Raw genomic sequence first — 25,605 nt, 5'->3', positions numbered from 1 at the left:
TTCTTTGACGTCATCCTGAAAGAAACTTGGCACGCGGTCTGCACGCGATCCCGCGCCAATCCCGCGCCATGTCTTTCTACATGACCCGAAAGTGCAGGGGGGTTATGATTATTTTCGTTACAGCCTCCCTATTTCTATATAACCAGTCATATTTCACCTTTTTAGATTCCGTTGTTTTAAATATTGTAACGGTCTATTTTCATTTTTACTTAGCTTTTTCAGCCCCTGTCGGCCTGAAGAAGGTTAGTTTCCATTGTCTGACCGAAATATTGGACAGTACAGTGAGAGTGATGGAGTGGAAGAAAACTGATGGACGAGAGGAAATCAAACAAAAAAAAATTGCGAAAATCGCAAGATTAGTACTCGCGAAATAAAGTGAGAATAAGGTAACACAAAAGATTGCAATAAGATGTAAATAATTTTGGCACATAATTTTGTCTAGTGAGGGATGGACCATTATTCTTTTAAAGGGGGGAGGGGGGAAGACAACAACAACAACAAAGTTCATTTGAACTGTAAAATTACAAAGAAATGTTTAAGTTGGGCAATTTCCAAAACAAAATCCGTGCACAAAATTAAAAAAACATTGTGCACAATGAAGAACGGGGGAAAAATTCAAGCAACCCCACAGGGGCTACCAAAGATGAATGGCGCAAAAATCTTACAGAGGGTTATGCTGGTAAAAAAAAATTCTTACAAATGCTGGAAAAAGAAAAACAACCTCGTCCCTAGTACCCTACTAAGGGTGTTCTTTAGCTTGGCGACGACTTTTTAAAATGGCCCCTTTGTCCAGCCAACATCTTGAAAGCGGAGTAGAACCTGGGTAAGAGGTTCGAAAACAATTCCCGACATTTTGAGCCCGCGGTTTTTGCGCTGAAATGGTTCTGCTATGGCATGCGCGCAGTAGTGTTCGCGAAAAAATCACTGGGTTTCTCGTTTTGCCCCCGAATTTCAAAACCGTTCAATGTTTTTATGACCCTTTTTCCGATTTTACCGGAAATTAAGAACTGCTGCCGTTGAGATTTTTCCAATGTGATACATTTGAGTGGAAAACGATGAGTTACCCAGCTGAAGATCGACACGAACGCGATGTAGTTGGCGGCCCAGCACGGAATCCTTCACAAGACGTGGAAAAACACGACAAATCCAAAGTTTTGAGCGCTAATCCTGGAGGTATTTCACTTTTCTTTTACTCTATTACTGTAATTCTTAGCATTTTCCGTAGTTCGTCAAATCCTGTTCAATCGAAACGCTTGCCTGAGCCTTATTTCAGATGGGAACATCGAACAGACTTCATAACATTTTTCTAAACCACACAACCAAAACACACATAGGTTTGGGTCTAAGGCAGCCTTTATTGACAACTGTTAAAATGTAACTTTCAATAACAACATAGAAAATAAAATACTAAATTACACTCCGAGGAACAATAGACAAACTACTATATCAAAATAAAACAGAAATAAAGATAATACACAAGGCTGCCTGTACAAACAAAGCCCACCAAGAATAAAACCAAAAACTGGGTGGGCAGGGAGGGAAAATAACTGCGAAATACACTGGCTGCTTGCTTAACGTATGTACTTGCTGCAAGAGCATTAGCAACTAGCCTATCTAAGACATGCGACACTGAAGTATTGCTATGATTGTACTTCTACTTGCATGCTGGAAAATCACTAGTACTACTTGTCTAAAGTAATATTACAGCTAACAAGGTAATTGCGAAATAGGAATGACCTATACAATAGTTGGCAGACTGGGCAAGACTGCCTTGGCCCCAATACCTAGTTTGTGATTTAGACAAGCATCACCATCCGCCGATGCTTCCCCTAAACCACACAACCAAAACACACATAGGTTTGGGTCTAAGGCAGCCTTTATTGACAACTGTTAAAATGTAACTTTCAATAACAACATAGAAAATAAAATACTAAATTACACTCCAAACCCAACGTGTGGAATGTGGAGTCATATTGATGTGTTTGAGATAATAGCCTTAGCAAGGATATTAACTGACTGAAGTCTGATAGTAAGTGGAACCGTAAGGTATAGGAGAACGGCATCTGAATGCCAGTCACCCAGAATCTTAATAAGATCTACAGGAATACCTGCTTGAAAAGCAAAGGAGGCCCCACCCCTACGGAAAGAGTGGCAGGCATAATCTTTGGCTGGCAGACCTAGGGATAAAAGAACCGCCCTAAGTTTTTTTAAAAACATAGCGTACGTAAAAATTTTTTGTTGTAGGTCAGGCGAGCTGAGAAACAAAAAGGCCTGTGAGCTGGGGTTAGCCTGATGGGTAAAGTACATAGCCCGGGTTATAGCCCTAGCGGGACAAAGGGGGGAGTCTGGAATAAGGGGAAGAGGAAGTTGGACAACCCTTTCGCGAAATTGGATAGTCTTACTCCAGCGAATGGACATTAAGTAGCCCCAGGGGAAGGACTGGAAATCTGAGCGTAAAAGGTGCTGGGATGTATTGAAAGCCCCGGGGGAACTGGCTAGCAGGTGGCTCTTGCGTAACATGCCAAAGAAAGAAACCAAACAAATGGCCCAGAACGAAGCATCAAAACTAGAGCGCATGTCTAGCTGAGAGTGAATACGCAGCAAAATATCTGGGGTGATAGGTAACTTTTGGGCAGGTGGTTCCCCTTTAACCCGTTTAATACCTGTAAGGAGGGATTGTAAGGACCAGTTGTCTATTAGGGGATTGGGTAAGTTGAACTCCTTGTGAATAAGGCCGATAATGTTTAAATAATTTGGAATAGAGGATGGCTTTAGGGATCTAGCTAGGAAAGCTGCATATTGGCAGAGGTGGGCAGGCTGTGCAGGAAAAGGTGGGTATCCCATGCGTGCACAAAACCGGAGATAGCTGGCACGGTGAGTGCGGTAGGTTGCCTTTGTGTTGTCTGCAAAAGTATGGAAGCGGTACTGGAAGATTTCGTCTTCAAGTTCCTTGGCAAGCTCTGGTTCTTGTGAATCTGGAAAGAAGGAAAATACCACTGTTCAGGGACATGTGATTGACCAAAGGTGTTGAATAGACTTGCTGAATAGGTTGATACTGCAGCAGGAGGCGGGAAAAGGCGATGGCTTTGTCCGGTTGGTGAAGGCGCGAAACAGCATCTGCAGTGGTATTTAGCTGGCCCTTAATATAGCTGGCTGTGAAACGAAAGTTGTGAATGGCAGATAGCCAGAACAATTTACGAAGAAAAGACATAACAAGAGGATGGTTAGTGGTGCCTTTATTGATAATATGTACAGCTGCAACATTGTCACAGTGAATGATAACATGATGATTTTCCCACAATGGACCCCAGCGAAAAGCAGCGAAGACTTGAGCCAGTACTTCCTTATAATTAATATGAAGGGTTGCACATTCTGGGGAGTCTAATAAGAAATGGTGATATAGCCAATCACCTCTGTAGTAAGCGCCAGCGGCTAGATTACAAGCATCTGTATCCACGTCCGTGATCGGCTTTGTACTGAGGAAGGGGCGCTGGCCATTAAACACTTGTAAAAAGGAGTGCCACCACTTGATGTCCTCAAAAAAATCAGAGGATAGCCTAACCTTAGCCGTGGTGGACTGCAGGGTGTTCATCATGTCCAAGATGCGTCGAAGGAAAGTACGTCCCCCATAAACCACTCGACATGCCCAGTTCAGTTTACCCGCGAGTTGCTGGAGTTGCTTCTTGTTTGCCCGTCGCTTGTTCAGGAAGTTAGATATTACAGTCTGGAGTTCGGTAAGCTTGCTCGACGGAAGGGACAATGAACAATTATTTGTATCTAATTCTACACCTAGGAACACTAGTTTTTGTGTAGGGCGGATAACTTTGTGCCAGCTGATGGAGAACCCAAGGTCTTGAAGCAGCTGTAACAGGGTGGAGAAGGCCAGCTGACAGGCTTCGCGTGTGGGGGCGATCACCAGGAAATCATCGAGGTAAACCACAACGGAATTGAAACCTCGCCTAGCCATCATTCTACGCACCGATTGGGTCAAACGATGGAAAATCTCTGGCGAACGTTTACATGTAGCTCCAAAGGGAAGGCGGGTGTCGTAGAAATATGTGACATCGTCATCACCATCAAAATGCCATTGTAGTCCAGTGGCTGCATAGTTACTTGGGTGAATGGGAACAGAACGGTAGGCATGACGTAGGTCTATTTTAGCCATGAAGTAATTAGGTTGGAGTTGTGCTATAGCGTCATCTAAGGTTTGAAACTTGAAGGAGTGAGTGCTGATATAATCGTTGAGGGCTTGGCCATGCGGGCGGGAACAATCATGAATAAGGCGAATTTCTGAAGAATTTGGCTTGGGAATAGCTCCCAGCGCACTTACAATAGCAGGTTTGGATTCTGTAACAACATAATTACCCTCGCGGATTTCGCTGAAGATAGTCTGCTCGACTGCTGCTTTGACACAGGTGCCAGTAGCTGATTTGTAATTATTATTCTGTGCCTTTGCAAAATGGGTGCCAGAAGGGACTAACTGGAACCCATTAACAATGCCATCTGTGAGGAATGAGCGATCCTCATCATTAAGTAATTCTGCCAGCCAAAGATTTGTGTTAAGGGGTGAAGGGATGGGTAGTCAATGCGACCCTGTGGGAGGGGTAGGGGTAGGAGTGGCTGCTTGCTTAACGTATGTACTTGCTGCAAGAGCATTAGCAACTAGCCTATCTAAGACATGCGACACTGAAGTATTGCTATGATTGTACTTCTACTTGCATGCTGGAAAATCACTAGTACTACTTGTCTAAAGTAATATTACAGCTAACAAGGTAATTGCGAAATAGGAATGACCTATACAATAGTTGGCAGACTGGGCAAGACTGCCTTGGCCCCAATACCTAGTTTGTGATTTAGACAAGCATCACCATCCGCCGATGCTTCCCGTAATGTTTGAATTTTCCGCGATCCGATTTTTACCGAAATAGAATGACATACTGTATTCACAAATTGCCGCCTCCCCTTTATTCTAAACATAAAGCTTTGTTTGATGCCTGCGTGGCAATCTGTGCTGTAAGATTTCAATATTAAGAAATGCAAAGTGACTCGTCAAATTATCAGCCATTTATTAGTTACGCTAATTACATATACGTTGAATCAAACCAATAAGCTTACATGTAATGTTTCTTTGGTTGAAAATTGCGGCAGTTATTAGCAAAAAGAAAATCTAAAAACACTGTATTCCAAGACTTTTTCTTTCCTGCATTATTAACATCAATAGCAGTTGTTTTGAAATATTCAGTGTTATTTCCTTGTGTGGTCTTTTTTAAGGAAAGTAGCAAATCAGTTTTTATAAATTTGTTCATTGACATTTTTGTATTACAGTATTTATACTTAAAAAAATCCCTACTTCATTGTTATTGTTTTGTTTTACCAAAAAAATCCAAGTTTAAAACTATCACAATTCATCTTTGACTCTAATACTAAAACTATTATCTGGGCTGCTTGCTGTATTTTCCTCCAGACTTCTTGCACTTGCACTTGTACAGTCAAAACCTCTTCTTACAACAACTCCCTATAACAGACAGCTCCTCTGGTCCAAAAGAGACAAAAAACACCTCCATAATACAGACATTCTTTCCTGTCCCTTTGGTCTCCATATTAAAGAGGTTCAACTGTACTTTTAATTTTATGTAATGTTTAATAAATGAGCAGCAGTGTTTTATCAAGTTTAAAACACGAGGCGCAGCTGAGTGTTTTAGACTTGATGAAACACAAACTGCGAATTTATTGAACGGCTTAAAAATCCTCTAAAGCAGGGTGCTAGTCCATCGCAGGGTTACCCCCCAGCAGTAAATTTGCTGGTGCCCATTTATACACCTGAGTGGAGAGAGGCACTATGAGAGTTAAGTGTCTTGCCCAAGAACACAACACAATGACCAGGCCACGAACCCAGACCGCTCGATCCGGAGTCTAGCGCACTAACCGTTAGGCCACCGCACCTCCCACAAAAAACCAAAGAACCTGGTCAATATTCTACATCTGGACCTCACACTTGGTCATTGGCAAATATAACAAGCAATGTTTCTGTAATGATGCTAAGCATAGATGTTAAACTGTTTCTATTGTGATTGCAGTTCCAATGTCAGGACCAGAGAGTGGAAGTTTTCACAGACCACAAATTGACCAAGCAAATCTTAAGGTTTGTATGAAGACAACAATTCATTTATGCTTTGTACATTCTAAGATAAAAAGTTTGCTTTTAAAATGTTTTGGCCAGGAACCAGATGTGACATGTTGTTTTCTGGTCGTGTGTATACATGTACATGAACATGTACGAATTGGTAGCGCGAGCACCAATAAACTTCTACTGACCTCTCATGAAGGTGAACAGAGAAATCACCAAAATTTTAAGTTATAAAAAAAAAAACAGATTGGCATTAAAACCATTTCATTTCATAAATAAAATAATTTACAACACCTGATAAACATCTAGTAGAAAATCTACTGAAAATGCCACACTCTTTGTTTTGTCTGTATGTTCACATTTTATTCCACACTATGCATGGTGTTAATTAAATTGCAGTAGAAATTCACACTGTTTAAATTTCTGTTAATTTTTAAAGATGGGAAAACCTCTTCAGAATCGTGCAATAGCTCCAGCTTCAGGCGCTCTTGCTGGAATGCTTCCTGGTCATCTTGCACCGAGTCTTGTAGCAAGCAGTATGCAGGGATTTGGAGCTGGCCACCCTCTGCTAGCTTCAATGATGAGGATGCCTCAGCCTGCATTCTCCCATGTTCCAGCCGGGGCTGCTGCGGGCGCACTTGCTGGGGTGACACCCAGGAATACATCATTACGCACCCCAACAATGCCCTCTGCTGTTACCAAACCAGTAGGGCTTACTAGTCAAGCTCACGGCAGTGGAGGACAATCACAAACACATGCACCTGTGACGTCAAGCTCCTCACGCCCATCTTCCCCAGGGACTTCTGGTTCCCATCTAGCTACCGTAGCAGTTGCTACATCCATGCATCAACCAGGGACAGAACACAAGGCGGGTGAGGTGCGTGATGCCAGACCAACTATGATGTCTGATTTAGCAAGGAGAGGGGCGTCACCCACTGTCCAGTCCATGGGAGCAGCTCACCCTCCTGCGTCTGTCGGCAACAAAGTAATCTCCATTGTCCCATCAGCACCCCTTTCCCAAAGTCACCCAGTACAAAAGCCGCCTGTTGTCGCATTACCGTCCCACCATCCCAGTTCTGCACATGGCAGTGGACCTGCTTCAGGTGTTGGGGCGTCTGTCAGTAGCAGTATGTCTCACATGCCGTCAGCTGCTGTCGGTATGATGTCTGGTCATTCCCAGCAGTCAAAGATGCTCCCATCCAATACTGTCAGCATGACGCAAGCTATGTTGACAACCACAGCAAAAGTCTATACTCCTCCGCATCACTTGGCTTTTACTGCTCCTAGGCAACCTCCCATTTCAAGTTCTGATTCTTCTATGGTATGCACAACCTTTGTTCTTGGCTTTTCCCCAGGGGGGTACACGGGATTTCAAGTGACAATGATTAGTGGTGTAACGATACATCAAACTATCGATGCATTGCGATTGGGAGTGCTCCAATAGCGATGCATCAATCGCAAAATTCAGCTATCAATTACAATCGCGATAGTTTCCAGGGCCTCGTTGTCTGCGTTCAAAATGGTGGTTTGAATATTAACTCCACCCCCCTCTAGGAGAAAGAAATGATTACAACGCTATAAAGACGCTAATTACAATACTATCACAATAATGTCACAATAGTGTCACTACTATCGCAATTGTATTGCAATAGTAATTTGACTATCGCAGTACTATCGCAATAGGCAAAATGACCCCGATAGTCACCCCTAACGGGGATGATGGAAGGATTTTTTTGGGTTTGAAATTTTCGATTATTGATTTTGTGGGGTAGAAAAATTATTTGACAGGTATTTTTTTTTTTTTTTTTTTTTGAGGGGGGGGGTGGCTTGATTTAACTAAGGATTTTTTGGTATTAAAAACAATCTAAAGATTTGTGGTAGTGCCTTGGCCGCATAGTTCTGCGTATAAAGTACAAACACTGAACGTGTTTACAATGTTTTTCTTTGTGTTATATCTTCAGATCATTCTGGCCCTTTCTGAAAAATTTAATGAGTCAGAAATTTGGCATGGGATTTTTTGGGGGGTTGGTTTTTGGTCCAGGGATTTTTTTTGGGTTTTGTTTAAAGCCCTAGGGTTTTTTTTTTGGCTCTTGATTTTTGCCCCCATTCCATCATCCCTGTCACTTAAAATCCTGAGTACCCTCCTGGGGGCTTTTTTCATTTAAAATAATGAATTATGTTTGACTCCAGTGTGCAAAGAAAGTCATGTCTGATAGCCCAGGGCAAGTAAAGTTTTCTGTTGGATTTTATCCATCACTTGCCCAATGGGCAAGTAACATTTTTGGACTTTATACTTGACAGATGAAGTAAGGATACTGGGAAATCTCTTTGGGCTGACACACTATGGTTCCAACTAGCCTAAGGGGTGAGCTGGAAAATCCATTTTCTTTGCACCCTGGATTCCCATTTATTTTAATAAGGCTATTGTACACGTAGTTCTTTCTTTGGTTTGAGAGAGACATACAGGTGTATAAGATGCAATGCAAAACAATTTCTTTCTAATGACATATGTAGAGCTCTCTGTGGAGATCTTTGTTTTATTATATAAACTGCAGTGGTATAGCAAGTGGTAGCAAATCGATAAAAATGGTATCACACATGTGTTAATAAAAATGATATCCACACATGTGTGATATCATTTTTGACCAATCAGCTTGCAGCGTTTGCCATGTTTCACATTTCAAAGAAACCAAACCTTATTGATATTAAGTAGAAACATCTTGAGATCTTCCTCTGCAATCTTCGGTAATCTTCGGAATTTTAAGGAAAATGTTCGGAAACATTTGTATGACCTTCGGACAACATTTTGAAAATTTTGAGAAATCTTCGGAAAATGGTCGGAACACTCAAAGATAAATTTCATATCTTCACACAATCATGTATTACCCTCTATGTATCTCTGATCTGACTGGTCGTTGCAATATTTTTAGCTCCTGGGCTGTTTTCGTTGACGCGTGTCGGCTACCATATTTGTGGTCGATGGTATATGAGCTCATATACCATTACCTGTTAACCAATCAAAACGCCAGAATTGCAATATTTATACCATTGCTAGTTTTTAATAAAAGAAGAGAGACATCAGAGTCTGCTTACCCCACCAAGATAACTTCTAGCTATTGTGCTATAAATGTTTCTATACATGTAATAATTTATTATTTTGTTTACAGAACCCACCAGATCACATGAGATTGAGTAAACCCAGTGGCTCTGCTTCTCCAGCAACAGTATCCTCTCTTCATACCAGCACTATTTCCACAGTTCCACACTTGGCAGGCCCATCACTTAACTCAGGTACGTTCTTTTGTTGGTGTTGTCATTGTCGTTGTAGGCTTGTAGAGTTCATTTCAAACATTTTGTGAAGGTTTATTCAGTATAATAGAGTGTACATGTATGTATTATCAGTCATCACTATGGATACAAATTATGACCTTTTAACTGCTTTCTGCTGGTCTACATATTGTAAATAAACCAAAACATTACAGTCGACACCCGCGTGTAAGAACCTACAATTTTCTAAGTTTGGCAAAATAAGTTCTTGTATTTGGGGGTAGTTTTTGGTAATTTAGGCTAAGTAGGTTCTTAATAAGGTTCTTAATTTCAAAGGAGGAGCCATAGTTTTTTATTGTATGAGAAGAAAAAAAATGGGTTTGGTCCTTCATTATGCAGCATTTATTCATAACTGTATTGCTTCAAGCCTCATGCAAGGTCCAAAGAAGACAATTACAGTCTATGTGAATCTGTCTTTTCTTTATTTGTAAATACAGTTTGGGATGTTCTGTTAAAAATGTTCATAAAAATTTTCTATAACCCACATATAAGAACCTGCTGAAATTTGCTTCCCTAAACAGGTTCTTATATTTTGGGGTATGAAAATGGCAAATTTCTGCCAGCAGGTTCTTAAACCACTAGGTTCTTACACGCGGGTGTTTACTGTATCCCAACTGGTGGGAAGCAGACCAGTTAGCTATGTCAGAGGTTTCATTAAGTTTTGAAGTAGCAAGGTACTAAAAGGAGAATAGGCGGGCAGAAAAGAACACAATGTCATAGCAAATTTCTTTTTGTTACATTTGAAAGTAGCCAGGTACTGATTCTTGTGTATCCTAGTACTGGTACCTGGGTTCTGCCTTCTAATGAAAACTCTGTATGTGCAAAGGGTAGAGAAGTGAATTTACTGAAGTGGATGCCATTGTTTAATACTTACAAGTGAATGTCGATTTCTTTTTGTTTGCAGTTGTTGGAAATGAAGGTAGAATGGAAAGGTAAGAAAGGAATTATGTTCAGCTTGTTTCAACAGATTTATTTTGTCATATTTTCTACTTTTACCAAGGATGTAAATAATAGGCGGAAGGTGGAAAAATAAGCAGCTGAGGACTTGACCTATCAATTTTTTCTCATATTTTGGGTGTAGCGATCAAATTCAATCTGTGAAATGAAAACAGATCAATTTTTGTGTTTGAAAAATAAATTATCGCTAAAACGTGTAATTTAATAGTACTCGCAGAGGACTTTTAGAGGAATTATATGGAATATACAAGGTCTTCCCGCTCCTAAACGAATCTGGTGACCCCCTTTTTTTACTTCAAAATTTAAATTCCCTTTAATAAAGTAATACACCAGTAGGTGAAGTTTGGTTAGAAATCTATGTTCAGTTCTATTTCAGGGTAATGACCTTAATGAAAGCGTTTTCTTTTTTAACATCAGAGCACACCAGGCTATACCACAGTTCCCTTATCACCCTGGCATGGCTAGTATGGCAGGCATGGCTGGATTGTTTTATCAGGATGCATTAGGTGGGTGTATTACACTTTCAGTGCCGAACTCAAAATATAAAATTCTCCTGACTGATTCTGTATGTTTTCTTTGGTAATACACTGGACATGTGCCTACAAAATTTGTGGAAGACATGGTGGCATGCAATAAAATCCCAGTTATAAGCCCTGGGCTCATATCGGGAGGTGGGGGGGGGGAATAACAATGTTTCGAAATGAGCCACAGCAGTGTTGACCCCTGTTTAGTACTGTCATCCAGGCAGAGGGGGGCTTATATCGGGGGGGGGGGGGGGGCTCTTTTGTTTCCAGGTAGATGGGCCTATTTTGGGAAATATGCTTAACTCTGGGAACCAACAAACTTGTCAGGCTAGTCTGAAAAGTACAGGGGGGAACGTTCTTTCTTATGGAATAATTTCCTAAAAATTAATGGACATGGTTTTTATACTACAGTTCACCCAGGTCTTCATGCACAGTACCACCAATCTGCCTTTGGTCCAATGCAGTCTCTTGCAAGGTCACAGAGTGTTGCCACCTCTGCTGCAGCAGCTGCTGCAGCCCAAGTTGCAGCGGCGGCAGCAGCTGGAGTAAATCCCATGCAAATAATGGATCACCCGAGGCTCATTTTCCAGCCATCTGCCGCTGCACTAGGAGTGGGAGGTATGTTGATGTTGTATGGCTAATGTTCTCAGTATGCTAGGGCTTTTGCTCAGGACCAGTTGGTAGAGTCTAAGGGGCTATGTGTGACTGTTAGAATTCAACTTCTCTTTAAGATGGTTTCCGCACAATTTTCGAGCAATACAGGCAAAAATAAAGTTACCAAAAAGACCTCTTATCATGGCAACAGTTTTAGTACAGCTAACAAAAACCTGCCAAAAAGTTAGCACTCAAGCTGACCCCGCGAGAGAAAAATGGATTTGAAGTTGTCTTTATTTCAGTTAAAACAGACGTTTCGTGCCAGTTCAAAACAAAATGGCGCGTGTTTTACCGTAAAGTTCCGTGTATAAGCCGCACCTTTTTCCTCTAAATTCAAGTCAAAAATTGGGGGTGCGGCTTATCTACGGAAACATCTCTGGTTGGAGTTCTCAAGGGCCTAATTAATATTCATAAAAACTTCTCAAGACGTCATTGAATAAACATATAACAACCTGAAAACTTTGTTGTTCACTGCCTTTTAGTTCCTCTGCAAAACTGTTTGCAGTGAAACCTGCCGGTCACTTCGAATCATGTCTTTCCGCCGTGTGCGAGAATGCACCAAGATATAAAACGCAAGTTCTTACAAGGCAAATGGCCAACCGCTTCGCTTTTTTATTGACCTTCACAACAAATGCATCTGCTGGATTAACAAACTCTTATTCTGCATGTAGTTTTGATCCTGTTGCGGGTAGCAGTTTCCAAGAATCTTGAAATAAAAACGTGGTCTCTTCCGAAGAAAACGCCGCCATGTTTGTTTTTATTGCCCAGACTCCTCTCTACAATTCAAAGCTTGGCTACTAAGCATTCATCATTCGCGTACGATTCGAACGAATTACAAATGTTTCAGGAGTGTTTAGAAGTGATAATCTCGAAAAAATGATATCAAGAGAGCATCCAAGTTTAAGATATTGTGAACTCAAACTAAAAGGGAGGTATGACAAGTGAAATTTCGCTTTCGTAAGACTTAATTTATATTAAACATTGCAACAACCGCCGTGTCAGTGTTTCGAAACCGTGCTTGTTTGCCCTTGTTTGTTTACCAATAGAACTTCACTTAAACTTCAAACTTTATGGACCGTATATTTTTTTCCAAAATTTGGGCTTCCAAATCGGGGGTGCGGCTTATCTACGGGTGCGGCTTATACACGGAACTTTAGGGTATACATTTTTTCGTGGTTTGACTTTTATTTTATTTTTTGAGAATGCTTTAGAATTTAATTGCGGGGTCACTAAGACAAATGAATTTCGATGAGATCTTTTAAATAGTATACAAAATGTTGCCGTGCAATGAGTAGATTTTTGGTACTTAATTTTCGCACTCATTGCTCGAACTTTCAGCGGAATCCGTCTTAAACACTTATTTTAACACTTATTTTGGTGCAAATATTTTTTGTGCACACATATACATGTAATTTTCTAGTAAAGTATACCACCTCTTAGCAGGGCTGCAAATAACAGTCGGTCATCGGACATTGGCTGACCCAAAATTTGCTCACATCAGACGAAATCCCAAGTGTGGTTGGACGTGATGTCCGGATAATTTTTTGATCGTAAATCATTTTAGGCCAACAATGAATAAAATTCAACCTTTTATTTTTGGTGATGTCCGACCACAATTTTCTTTTGTCCAACCAAGTTGGTGTCTTAGTAGGACAAATGTCCTTTCAAGTGAAAAAACTTATTTGCCGCCCTGTCTTAATCACCCTGGAGATGAAAGTAAGCACATAGGATTGTCACTGTTCAATACTGTAAAATTTCAAAAATAAGACAGGCTTGTATTTTTGGATGAAAACTTGTGCTGCATAAAATCCCCCCCTTATTATAGGAAATTAACGCGACTTAAATTAACGCGAATTGAAGGGAAAATTACTTCCCAATGAAGGAAATTAACGCGAAAGAGGGGGTAACATTTCAAAATGAAGGAAATTAATGCGACGTACACAACAGGAACAAGTTTATTTCAACACTTGTAGGCGTGTTATCTTAAACGAAAACAATGTTCGTGGTACTTTTCCCACTTTGAGCGTTCTTCACAGTATCAATGATAGTGGCAGATAAAATTATGTTTTTTCCTTGGAGTCCAAAACATCTGGACTGTAACCAGATATTGAAGCCAAAATAATGGAAATTAACATCATGGAAATTAGCGCTCCACTTAATTAACGGCGCGGAAATTAACATTAACAAAAATTAACGCGACTTAAATTAACGCGAAAGTTTGAAATTCGCGGTAATTTCATGACGCGTTAATTTCCTATAATAAGGTATATGGATACAAGACTAATAAGAGTACCACATGGAAAAAATGCCAAAACATAACAATATGAAGTCCTACAGTTAGTAAACAAACATTTCAGGTTTTTAAGAATGTCAAATACAAAGCAAGTGCTATAATAGAGAGCCCTGTAATAATTTTTATGGACTTATTTTTGAGTAGGACTTATATTTTTGCAATATGCCGATCATTGATTATAATTATTAATTGAATATTGATCAAAACTTTAATTAACCTGACAATTGATTATCCTTGATTTTTAATCATTTTGTTGCCATCTCAGCTTCAGGGATAGCTAACCTGACTGGGACAGACACTCCGGTGACGGCAGGGGTTATGGACTTTAGTGGCGCAACAGCTGGAATATACAGTGTCCCGATCTTTAACGTTCCTCAATCAGCCGGCATGCAAGCTGCACAGCTCACAGCTCCTAATCCTAATGCCACATCTCCAAGACCAAGTATCCTGCGCAAAAGAACCTCAGAAGGGTATGTTAAAAACTGTCAATAGACCTTTCCTGCATTCCTCTTCAGTGCGTACAAACAAAAACGTCAGAACGAGGTTGGGGTGGACATTTTGGTACATTTTTGTCTAAGTTACTTTGACATGGTGCCATTGTTTGTTGGAATACCGAAGAGGTCTATTATGTGTTGTTTTCTGTTTGTGTGATGATCATTTTAATGTGGCTGATGACATTGATGATGGTGATGATGATGAAGACAAGGACAATGGCAATGACTAGCATTATAAAGGACTTGAAGAGGCTATGTCACGGCATTTCAGGCCGTATCAAGCTTTATCCCTACTCTGCCGTGTCGTCTGGTCTCCTTCCTTATAAGGAAACTCAAAAACTTGACGGTGGCATATTCTGTCAACGAAGTCAGCAACGAATGACCTGACGCCGGCTTTTCAAGAGGGCATCAATTAAAACAGAGGTCTTGTTTCATTTAGTAGCGTAGCAACGAATGACCCGACGACAGAAGCAGGATAGAAGCGTTACCGGATTAAGTTTAGAATGTAGCCGCGAAAGTTAGATACTGACCAACTGGTTATAGAATTAACTGAAATATCACAAAAACGGCTTAAAACTGTAGAATAACTCAAAAGAAACACAGAAAGGCCAAAAAGGGGCATGGACAGGCAAAATTTGAGAAGATAAAAACGGATTGCGTTCGGGTAAACTTGAAGAATGTCGACCCAACTTTTTTCAAGTTTATCTCAATTTTTAAAAAGGTGTCATTCATAATGCTCAAAAATCATCCTTGTTTGTTATACATGGCTGTGATTTTGCCAATAAAATACCTTGACCTAGCCCCTTAAATGTCACATGGTCAGCTTCGAGCCAAGTGGCGCATACTGCCGGAGCTTATCCCGGTTTCCTTAGCATTAAGCAGCTAGGAGTATTTCTACTCCCCCCTGGATGGGGTGCTAGTCCATCGCAGGGAACCCCCCAGCATTATTTCGCCGGTACCCATTTATACACCTGGGTGGAGAGAGGCACTGTGAGAGTAAAGTGTCTTGCCCAAGAACACAACACAGTGACCCCAGCCAGGGCTCGAACCCGGAACGCTTGGTCCGGAGTCCGGCGCGCTAACCATTAGACCACTGCGCCTCCCACCCAGTAAATGGCCTAGCTCACCACGATCCTTGCTATAGCTCAGTGGTTAGAGCGTCTGACTTGTTTGCAAAAGGTCATAGGTTTGACTTCCAATAATTCTTTCTTTGTCCAATGCTGATGACAAACTGCATACTACAAGCTTATTGAGTAAGTGGAAGAGTTGGTCGGAAAATATTTGGTTAGAGGGACCATGGCATAAGAATCTTGTACCCCTCATTCCATGCAAAGTGTCCAAGAACTGCCATGCACGGTACTAGATGTGACATAACAAAGTTTATCATAACTGGTCGTCGAAGACTAACATGATGTGTTTTCTTGCCAGGTTACGTAAACCTCCCAGCCAATTGCCCTTCACCGCTGAGATGCTGGTGTCCAATCAAACTGAAGCCGCAGCTAGTCCCAGATCTGATAGTACACTATCAGCGCCGCACTCAACACAAAATTCACCCAAACCTGCCAGGTATGTATAGCTGTAAAAATAACAATACCTATATTTATAGTTACATCCAACATCTGACTTGAAATGGGTTTCTATAGTCTTGTATTGCTGGTTTTCACTGTCACGCAATCAAAAAATTAATTCGAAACCACTCAACTACAGAAGCTATGAATTTTAAATATTATAGATGATAAATAGATAAACAATTTCTCCAAGTTTCGGGTCTGTGCGATGAACCATTAGCGAGTTATTTTTCGAACCTTTCCACGCAAATTTATAAAGCTTAGTATGGAGATTTCATAACTGTGTCCTTCCGAGGGACACAAATATGGCCGCCGTGATGTCAGAGAAACCATCTGGAACTCAGTTCCGTTTACAACAGCGGCTATCCTTGGCTTAAGAGCTAGTACACTTTCACATAAACACCACTTATTATATCTGAAATGTTCAATTTGCTCAAAATGGAAAGGAAAGGCCTTTTTTTCAAACAAAACAGCTTTGTCACGGCACTCAGCTTGATGTCACATACATGTACGACAGAAAACTTAAATATTCAAAATGCTCTGTTTTAAAAACGAATGACACTATCGATCTGGAAATTTGCAAACATATATATTTTTAGTTTATCTTTCGCCTAATGAAAACGAAAATTTAGCAGGCCTAGTGAAGTTTGATGTCAGAATTTTATGACGTAACATGAAAACCAAGAATAAATCTTAATTGAGCCATAAAGAAAATAAAAATTAGACTTTATTTTAAACATCACCCTGAAGAGTTCTTAGCAGTTTATTAAGGCCTTCTTCACTAAGGAGAGAGTTGAAAAAATATTATATGATGCACAGCAAATTATTTTTGACCAACTTCAAGCTGTTGGGAAATGTCAGAAACCCTCCTCTCTCGAGCGTGTTATATATTTTGTCAACCAAAACTAAAATCTTTGTCTATGTCAATTAAAAACACCTTTCCAGACCCCGTCACAGATATGATTTCTTTTGTTTTACCTTGATGATCAACTAATTGATCAATAACTTTATTTAAGTGTTGGTATTATCTAGCCAAAGGTAAAACCCTTTACAAATTGGGGACACTTAGATAAATAAAATAATTTTAATTAGCACTTTGAGAAGCTCAGGTTTTCATTTTTGACGTAAAATTCACTTCTCAGTGATTCTGGAAGTCAATCAAATGAGCCCGCAGCAGTCACAACAACCAGCGTCACGACATCCGAACCACCAGCTGTCAGTCAATCCGCACCAGTATCGCCCAACAAGATCAAAAGAGAACCTTCCAGCGAGGCAGCGCCCACTTCAAGTGTAGCAACCACTGCTGTGATGAATGGGACTGCTTCTTCAGCTCCTGCTACGCCGTTACTTGCAAACGTCACAACAACAAGCAGCGATGCAGCTTCGCCGAGAAAGAAACCACGAAAACAGAATGTGTAAGTATCCAGGTTCAAACAGACAATTTTTCTGTTGTGTTGCCATGGAGAATTGAGCGTGCGGTGTTTGTTTTGGTTGCTTAGCAACATGACATATGCTCATGACGTCATGCTGGTGTAACTGTCAATGTTCTTTAGGAGTGCTCGGCTGCTCGTGCTTTTTTGTGATTGGGTAACAAGATTTGGAAACTTTACATGTACGAGTGCTTTAATGAAGCTTTGCCACTTGTTAAGCCGACTGTTCAGTTCCCTGGTTCTTTTGTGAAAGATAGTACTTAGAATTACCTTTGGCTTCGTTTAGAAGAAAGACAGAGAGAGAGTAAGGTTAAAAAAAATAAAAATTTAACCTCATTTTTCGTTTGTTTCAAAACTCAAAACTGGAGGGAAAGGAACTCTTGTCTGTTTTTATTAAAGTAAAGTCTGTCTCCGAGCCATGAGGCCCATAGAGCCGGAGCTTATCCCGGTTTCCGTAGCATTAAGCGACTAGGAGTATTGCTACTCCCCCCTGGATGGGATGCTAGTCCATCACAGGGTTACCCCCCAGCAGTTAATTCGCCGGTATCCATTTATACACCTGGGTGGAGAAAGGCACTGTGAGAGTAAAGTGTCTTGCCCAAGAACACAACGCAGCGCCCCGGCTAGGCCTGTTGTCTGTTTTTATTAACTCTTGCCAAACACTGAAAGCAATCATTAAAAGAACTTCTGTGTTGCAACAAGTTTGTACGAAATTACAAAGGAATCTAAGCAAAGGTTATAAAAAAAGCTTTTGTTTCTAAGTTTGTCCGTATTGTAATCTATTTCCATCGTCGCCATCGTTAGTCATCGTCACTTTCTTATTATCAGTGTAATTGTTGGCTTCTTCTTTGATCGTGATATGTTGTTTTTTCTTTTCGCAAATTGTGGATGCTCCTGTTTGCAGGGTTGCTACCGAAGACAAATACGGCAGTAATGTGAACTTGGAACCTGATTCGCCAATAGATGAAGACAAGAAAGCGAAGCCAGAGGAAGGTAAGACTAGCTTGAACTCTCTCTTAGCTAGCCTGTTCACTCTGGTTCTCAAATTGTCAATTCCTCTTAATGACTTCCACGTTTTTTTAAATGATGCTTATGAGAAATTTGTGGCTCATCACGGGGGCATTTTCCAGGTCATCATGATTGTCTTAAATTGGTATCACTTGTCTGGTCGTGGTATGCACACTTCAGTGGCCAAATGTGTACTCGAACCATGCGGGATTTTTTCCCCTGTGCCGCTTGAAAGTTAGCATTGTATTCAGGGTTCGTACGGGTCCTGGAAAACCTGGAAAGTCCTGTAATTTTATTATGACACTTTACAACACTGAAAAGTCCTGAAAAAAACTACCGGTCCTTGAAAATTCTGGAAAGTTGTTTAACTCAAGAAACTACTGAATTCTCAGAACTAACATTATAAGAATTGTATACCAGACAGTCAGGAGAAATAATATTCAGATCTTGGGAGTGAAAGGGTTAATGCGAATTTTGGTGTCCTGAAAAAAATCATCTGAGTCCTTGAAATGTCATGGAAAAGTACTGAAAAATCGTTTGTGAAAATATGGTACGAACCCTGTGTACTAGACAGCTAACATGTACATGTATAACTACTTTCCCTTTTCTTACCACTCTAGCAGAGTATATTGCAAAAATCAGCATAAAGTCAACTTGACCAAAGGCACTGTTTTCCTGCAATAAATCTCGCCATCTCGTTGCAATGTCAATGTTGATTCTCCGTTCAATCATGTAACTTAGAAGAGGCAAAAGCGACCTTTAGAATTGACCACGAAATCGAGTACGAGTACAACTTTGGAATTTCGAGACAATTGCATCCCCCGAAATAACACATAAATAAACGTTAGGGATAAGATTGGTGATTTTAGGAAGCACACGAATTGTACTCGTACCCATTCTTGTAATTTTAGACCAGTCTTAAGGTCGCTAAAGTTGCATTGCATGAAACATTGTCTTGTCTCCTATGAAGCCAATATCTTACTCGTCACACAACGCCTCTTCTTGTGGGAGGGGTAGTGTTGCGTGACTAGGCAAATATGGCCACGTGTTATGCTGTTTTGATCCTCGCTGATCTTCCATTTCTTTTTCATTTACCCTTAAATCCAGTTAAAGTTGACAGAAACTAATCCTAAATGGAAAAGAAGAATATTTATACTTCGAGTCTTGCATAAAACACTAATTTGAACATATAATTATTTCCAACAGCAGACGAGGATTTGAAGTTCATTCTACTGAAGAGACCGAAGATCTCCATCGTTGCTAACTACAAGATCAACACCAACGCGGCTCATAAACATTTTCAGCGGTATTCTGATGTCAAGGTCAAAGGTCAGAAGCAACTCACTGTATTTTACACTTAGGGACGGACCATTATTTTTTTGGAGGGGGGGTAAAAATATTGAAAAAATTGTTTGCAGGGCCTGGAAAGACAAAATAAATTGTTTGCAAACACGATATGTATAACAAAAAATAGTAAGAATTTCGAAAAAAAATGTTTGCAGAGGTGCATAAACTAAAAAAAAAAAGTTTGCAGAGGAAAATTTTTCATCCCCCCCCCCCTCCAAGAAAATAATGGTCCGTCCCTTATTATAAGAGATTGTGAGAGAAAAATCTTATAGAAGCCCTGACAAAAATACCCCCCCCCCCCACCTTGCCGATCCCCTTCCCTTTCCCCTGCGAAGTTTTGTACGTAAAAACACCCAACGATGATGAGCCCCTTCTCTTTCTGAGTATACGCCTAAATTAAGCTTAGCTTGTACGGGACGCTGAGATATCTGCTGATTGTAATTTCTTACTTTTTTGCACTGAAAATCGCTACAGTGTATGCTCAGCGGAAGTTGATGTTTATTTAACACGTGGAATTTATTTTGTGTTTCATATCGTTGTGCTTAAAGAGTTTTACTATTTTGTAGTCGTGTATGCGACTAAAGTTTTTTGATGCTTAAGATGGTTTCCGCACAATTTTCAAGCAATACAGGCAAAAATAAAGTTACCAAAAAGACCTCTTATCATGGCAACAGTTTTAGTACAGCTAACAAAAACCTGCGAAAAATTTAGCACTCAAGCTGACCCCGCGAGAGAAAAATGGATTTGAAGTTGTCTTTATTTCAGTTAAAACGGACGTTTCGCGCCAGTTCAAAACAAAATGGCGCGTGTTTTATACATGTTTTCAAGGTTTGACTTTAATTTTTCTCGAGAATGCTTTAGAATTTAATTGCGGGGTCACTAAGACAAATGAATTTCGATGAGATCTTTTAAATAGTATACAAAATGTTGCCGTGCAATGAGTAGATTTTTGGTACTTAATTTTCGCACTCATTGCTCGAACTTTCAGCGGAAACCATCTTGGCGCTTACCTTCTGTCATAAATAAACCCTGTAGTTTTCGGTATTGATAACTGAATGCACTGTTTTTGTCTGCTCTTCAGAGGAAAGAAAGCCCTCAATACAAGAAATAGCCAGTCAGAAGGGAATTGTACAGAGAGCTAACGGCTGGCGGGTCCAGCACATCGCCGGACAAATGGACGAGCTGGTAAGAAGGAGACTGGAACGAGTCCGCTTGAAATATTCTTTTGACGCATTCTCGTCCCCATAGCCCTTTCGTTTCTTCTAGCCGGCTGGGCCTTGGCACAAGGAAACGAAGGGCTTTGGGGACACAATTTCCAGTCCTACATTCTAGGACTTCCGGTCTTCATGTATGTAGTCATGACGTTTCAAAAGAATGTATGAGTGAGTCGTTACGTTTTTGACTTCCGTTTAGGAATTCTTTGTTCCAAACAGCCAATCAAAAAAATTCGAATTAATTCAAAAATCCTATGTCCCCAGAGCCCTCCGTTTTCTCGTGCCAAGCCGGCTAAGAGAAACGAAAGAGCTATGCGGACGAGAATGCTTTTGACTCTTTATACTTTAACCTCACATTTAATTGCACTTTTAGATATCTGCTGAACAAGAAGTGTTGAAAAAGATGGGAGAAATCAGAGAGAAGATCCCGAAGATTAAACCTGGCCAGAAAACAAAATTCCAGGACGATTTAGTGATGTTAAACGAACTACTTCAGGTGAGGTGTTCAAAATACCGGAGGTGTCGCTCAGTGACATTTATTTTAAACCAAAGTCAACTTCGTTTCGAAAACCGGAAGTTTTTTTTCGAAATTTTATCATTTCAAGGAGCTGGGTTCAGTTATACATGAATTTTTTGTTGTTCATTGCTCTTGTGAAGTTATTTTTCTTTCCTTTTTACAGGGCAATATTCAAAGATCTCAGCTAGTTGTTGAGCAGCTTGGAGATTCAAGAAAATCCATGGTCAAGGTATAAGAGAAAACAGTATCTTAAAGGAGAAATTCACCCCATGCCAGAATGGCCATTTATTTTCTTTACGCAATAAAAAGTTTACACAAACATATGTTATTCACCAAAATTTCAGCCTCCAATGTTCGCTATAACCCTGCGAAATCTTTCCCAAAACTCGACAACTGAACGCCGCCATCTTGGAGCTGGTAATGTTTGCGTGACGTCAAAGAGCTCAGCCTGAAGTTTGACGGGGAAAACGAAACGACGACGAAACTCCTTGTTTTTTGTATTTCTTGGAGCTCTGTTTGAGCAAAATAGAGCTGCACAAAGAGGCATTTTGACAAACAAAAGCCACTACGAAGAAACAAGGAGTTAAGAGTATTTAAATTTTCCCACAAAACTTCAGGCTTAGCTCTTTGACGTCACGCATACATTACCAGCTCCAAGATGGCGGCGTCCAGTTGGGGGCTAAAATTTTGGTGAATAATATATCTTTGTATAAACTTTTTATTGGCGTAAAGAAAATAAATGGCCATTTTGGAGTTAACTTCTTCTTTAAATTCTTTAGAAAACGACTTGTTTGTTTCTACAGCTGGCTAGAGCAGTTTGCGACGCGCATTTTAAACCATAACGCATAGAGAATTTTTAAATAGAATGTCGTTAAACCAAGATCAAAGTAATCACTCTGGCCAATCATGTTCACATTACATGAATTTCTGTTAAGTTACGTCAACTGTATGGAATTTTTCGGCCTGTATGTCAGTTGCCGCCGGAGCACAGGGACGTGAAACGCGCGAAGAGAGACTCCGGCTTGAAAACATGTCTGCGTTTGTGCCTAGTGGCCCATCAGCCTGGAGCTAATCCCGGTTTCCGTTGCATGAAGCGAGTAGGAGTATTTATACTCCCCCTGGATGGGATGCTAGTCCATTGCAAGGGTACCCCCAGCAGTAAATTCGCCGGTACCCATTTATACACCTGGGTGGAGAGAGGCACTGTGAGAGTAAAGTGTCTTGCCCGGACCGCTCGCTCTATACTGTTTATTTATTTGGACTTATCATTTGATCCTCTTTTTCCTCAGGTATTGGATCACAGACAGCGCGTAATGGAGATAATTCAAAAGCAGATGAACAAGCGAAATCCCAAGAAGAAAAGCCAATGAGTCATTTTATAGAACACTGGAGACGCAGTGTTTTTAAAATGTGAATTACACAGACTACCGCTTCAACATCGCTAACGGGTGTAACTATTCAACATTGAGGATTTTTGCTACATTTTCCTTCAAACCCAACGATGCAATGGCTCATTACTTGACAGAAAAGAGAGACTATCCTTTTATGCTTTAACAAATGAATCTACTGGTTTTGGTTTCCTCCCTTCGCTCATTTAAGCTGAATATTTATTGTTTGTGGATTAGAAAGTGACGGTAACTTCGTAGCCTGCGTCGTAGACAGTCTGAACCGCCGGTTTAGTGGAGTTTGTGACACGTCCGATTGTAACGCAGGCTATCACTTCGAAGTCATGCCGATTTGGATAGTCGCGTGACGCTTCTTCGAGGAAAGCGTTGCGTGACAGGACAAGATCTGGGTGCTCTGGTCACGCGTTGAAGCAACCAGAAGACGTCTGAAATTCAGGATCAGTGCTCTGTTATGAACCCGGTGTGTAAAAAAGCAGCGTGCTATCTTACTTGACTTTTATCTAAGCTCACTCAAAAATAGTTTACTTAAACAAACATCTTGTTCCTCGCACGTTTAATTCCTTCCCAGCTCAACAGACCTCTATTTAACTGTCTACCCAAAAAATTCCTCGCTGTTGACGCAGCTCCGTGCAGTTTCTGATTGGCTGTTACTCTCGCGCGAAAATTCAACAACCAATCAGAAACACTGCAAGGATCTTTGCAAAGGCACGTGATCATTATGATACTTTTTAGTCCAAATTTTGTCACTTGACTTCAGGACAAATTTTGATGAATTGTCAAAAAAGAAAATCAAAGGTTTTTTCCAGTCAGAAACATTCACTGTCTCAAGCTTTCAGTTGTATTACGTTTTTTTTTTTCTTCCGTGAAGTAGCTTACAATTCCACACGTTCATAATCCCCTTCTCTATCTCGTGTCACTTTGTATATATTAACTGTCTTTTGTTAAGTTATCATAGGCATTGTAAGAAACAAATGTAAAATATCGTTTATACCTGATTAAAACAAAAGATGGAACTGATGTTTCTTTGTTTTTTTGTTTGAAAGAGTTACTCCTATTTATTTTGCGAAGAAATTTTTCGGGAATTGGGAAAGGATTTCCATCAGTTTTGACTTGGCAGAAAAGGTAGAAAACATTTCTGTCCACACAAGCGTTTTTGTGTCGTTTTCACCTATCTACCCTTGTACCCCTTATCGTTTTAAAAACTCGACTTCTTATTTTCATGTTGAAAAATAATCAGAGACCGTGAATCGCGGCCGTCTTCTCCGGTCGCTTACACTCGAAAAAGATCCGTCACGGGAGTAAGCAAGCGGAGAAGAGGCACACGGTTGAAATACAGGCTTCTGTGAACACTGCCGTTATGTGGACGAAGCAATCTCGTTCCCAGAGCTGGCCAATCCTGCGACCACACACCGCTGACCAAGGATCCCGTTGGCGCTGGGAACGAGATTGAGAGCTGGCGAACCCCTTGACCAGCGGTCGGACCTACGACCACCATCGTCGTCGCGTAGATACGTCATGTAGTTAACATATAGTGGTTTGACTAAATCCCATATAAGGAATACGTAGGAGAGGATACACAGCACTAAACAGCTGTACATGGCCATACAAAAGCTATACATGTCCCTACCTACCCGTACATATCTATACACCGCTATACAAGGCCGTAAATAGTTCTACATAGCCCTACATAGCTCTACATAACCGTACATAGCCGTACATAACCCTACATAGCCCTACATAGCCCTACATAGCCCTACACAGCCCTACATAGCCCTACATAGCCGTACATAGCCCTACACAGCCCTACATAGCCGTACATATCCCTACACAGCCCTACATAGCCCTACATAGCCATACATAGCCGTACATAGCCGTACATAGCCGTACATAGCCCTACATAGCCCTACATAGCCCTACACAGCCCTACACAGCCCTACATAGCCCTACATAGCCGTACATAGCCCTACACAGCCGTACATAGCCGTACATAGCCGTACATAGCCCTACATAGCCGTACATAGCCGTACATAGCCGTACATAGCCCTACATAGCCCTACATAGCCCTACATAGCCCTACATAGCCGAACATAGCCCTACACAGCCCTACATAGCCCTACATAGCCCTACATAGCCGTACATAACCCTACATAGCCCTACACAGCCCTACATAGCCCTACATAGCCGTACATAGCCGTACATAGCCCTACACAGCCCTACATAGCCCTACATAGCCGTACATAACCCTACATAGCCCTACATAGCCCTACATAGCCGTACATAGCCGTACATAGCCGTACATAACCCTACATAGCCCTACATAGCCCTACATAGCCGTACATAGCCCTACATAACCCTATATAGCCCTACATAGCCGTACATAGCCGTACATAGCCGTACATAACCCTTCTTAGCCCTACATAGCCCTACATAGCCCTACATAGCCCTACATAGCCGTACATAGCCGTACATAGCCGTACATAACCCTACATAGCCCTACATAACCCTACATAGCCCTACATAGCCCTACATAGCCCTACATAGCCGTACATAACCCTACATAGCCCTACATAGCCGTACATAGCCGTACATAGCCCTACACAGCCCTACATAGCCCTACATAGCCGTACATAGCCGTACATAACCCTACATAGCCCTACATAGCCCTACATAGCCGCACATAGCCGTACATAGCCCTACATAGCCCTACATAGCCCTACATAGCCGTACATAGCCGTACAT

The 25,605-nt window shown here is 40.9% G+C and overlaps 1 protein-coding gene across 2 annotated transcripts; it reads left to right on the top strand.

Annotated features, from left to right (window-relative positions):
* The first annotated feature begins 912 nt into the window (after positions 1-912).
* Positions 913-23,879, top strand: LOC144664466 (uncharacterized). Of its 2 annotated transcripts, none has more exons than XM_078525613.1 (16): positions 913-1,173; positions 6,078-6,142; positions 6,567-7,448; positions 9,295-9,418; positions 10,359-10,386; positions 10,829-10,917; positions 11,347-11,553; positions 14,148-14,352; positions 15,805-15,942; positions 17,087-17,359; positions 18,279-18,367; positions 19,592-19,711; positions 20,811-20,914; positions 21,317-21,439; positions 21,624-21,689; positions 22,750-23,879. In XM_078525613.1, the coding sequence occupies exons 1-16, from the start codon at positions 1,056-1,058 to the stop codon at positions 22,828-22,830; spliced, it is 2,712 nt and encodes a 903-aa protein (XP_078381739.1). In that variant the 5' UTR covers positions 913-1,055; the 3' UTR covers positions 22,831-23,879. The 2 variants fall into 2 exon arrangements, with proteins under 2 accessions (XP_078381739.1, XP_078381738.1); XM_078525612.1 differs by having other exon boundaries at positions 19,589-19,711.
* Positions 23,880-25,605: the final 1,726 nt, after the last annotated feature.

Source organism: Oculina patagonica, chromosome 8 (genome assembly GCF_052425735.1).
Source record: "Oculina patagonica isolate OP01 chromosome 8, crgOcupat, whole genome shotgun sequence".
In the NCBI taxonomy this organism is placed as follows: Eukaryota; Metazoa; Cnidaria; class Anthozoa; order Scleractinia; family Oculinidae; genus Oculina; species Oculina patagonica.
The sequence above is the reverse complement of the archived record's forward strand: the minus strand, read 5'-3'. Positions and strand labels throughout refer to the sequence as shown.

What these genes read in the sequence shown, in the direction of transcription:
- LOC144664466 (XM_078525612.1), top strand. Translation starts at nt 1,056, where the DNA reads ATGAGTTACCCAGCTGAAGATCGACACGAACGCGATGTAGTTGGCGGC. An exon ending in GAAAGCGAAGCCAGAGGAAG is followed by an intron (nt 18,368 to 19,588) that starts GTAAGACTAGCT and finishes TATTTCCAACAG; the next exon opens with CAGACGAGGATTTGAAGTTC. An exon ending in TGTTAAACGAACTACTTCAG is followed by an intron (nt 21,440 to 21,623) that starts GTGAGGTGTTCA and finishes TCCTTTTTACAG; the next exon opens with GGCAATATTCAAAGATCTCA.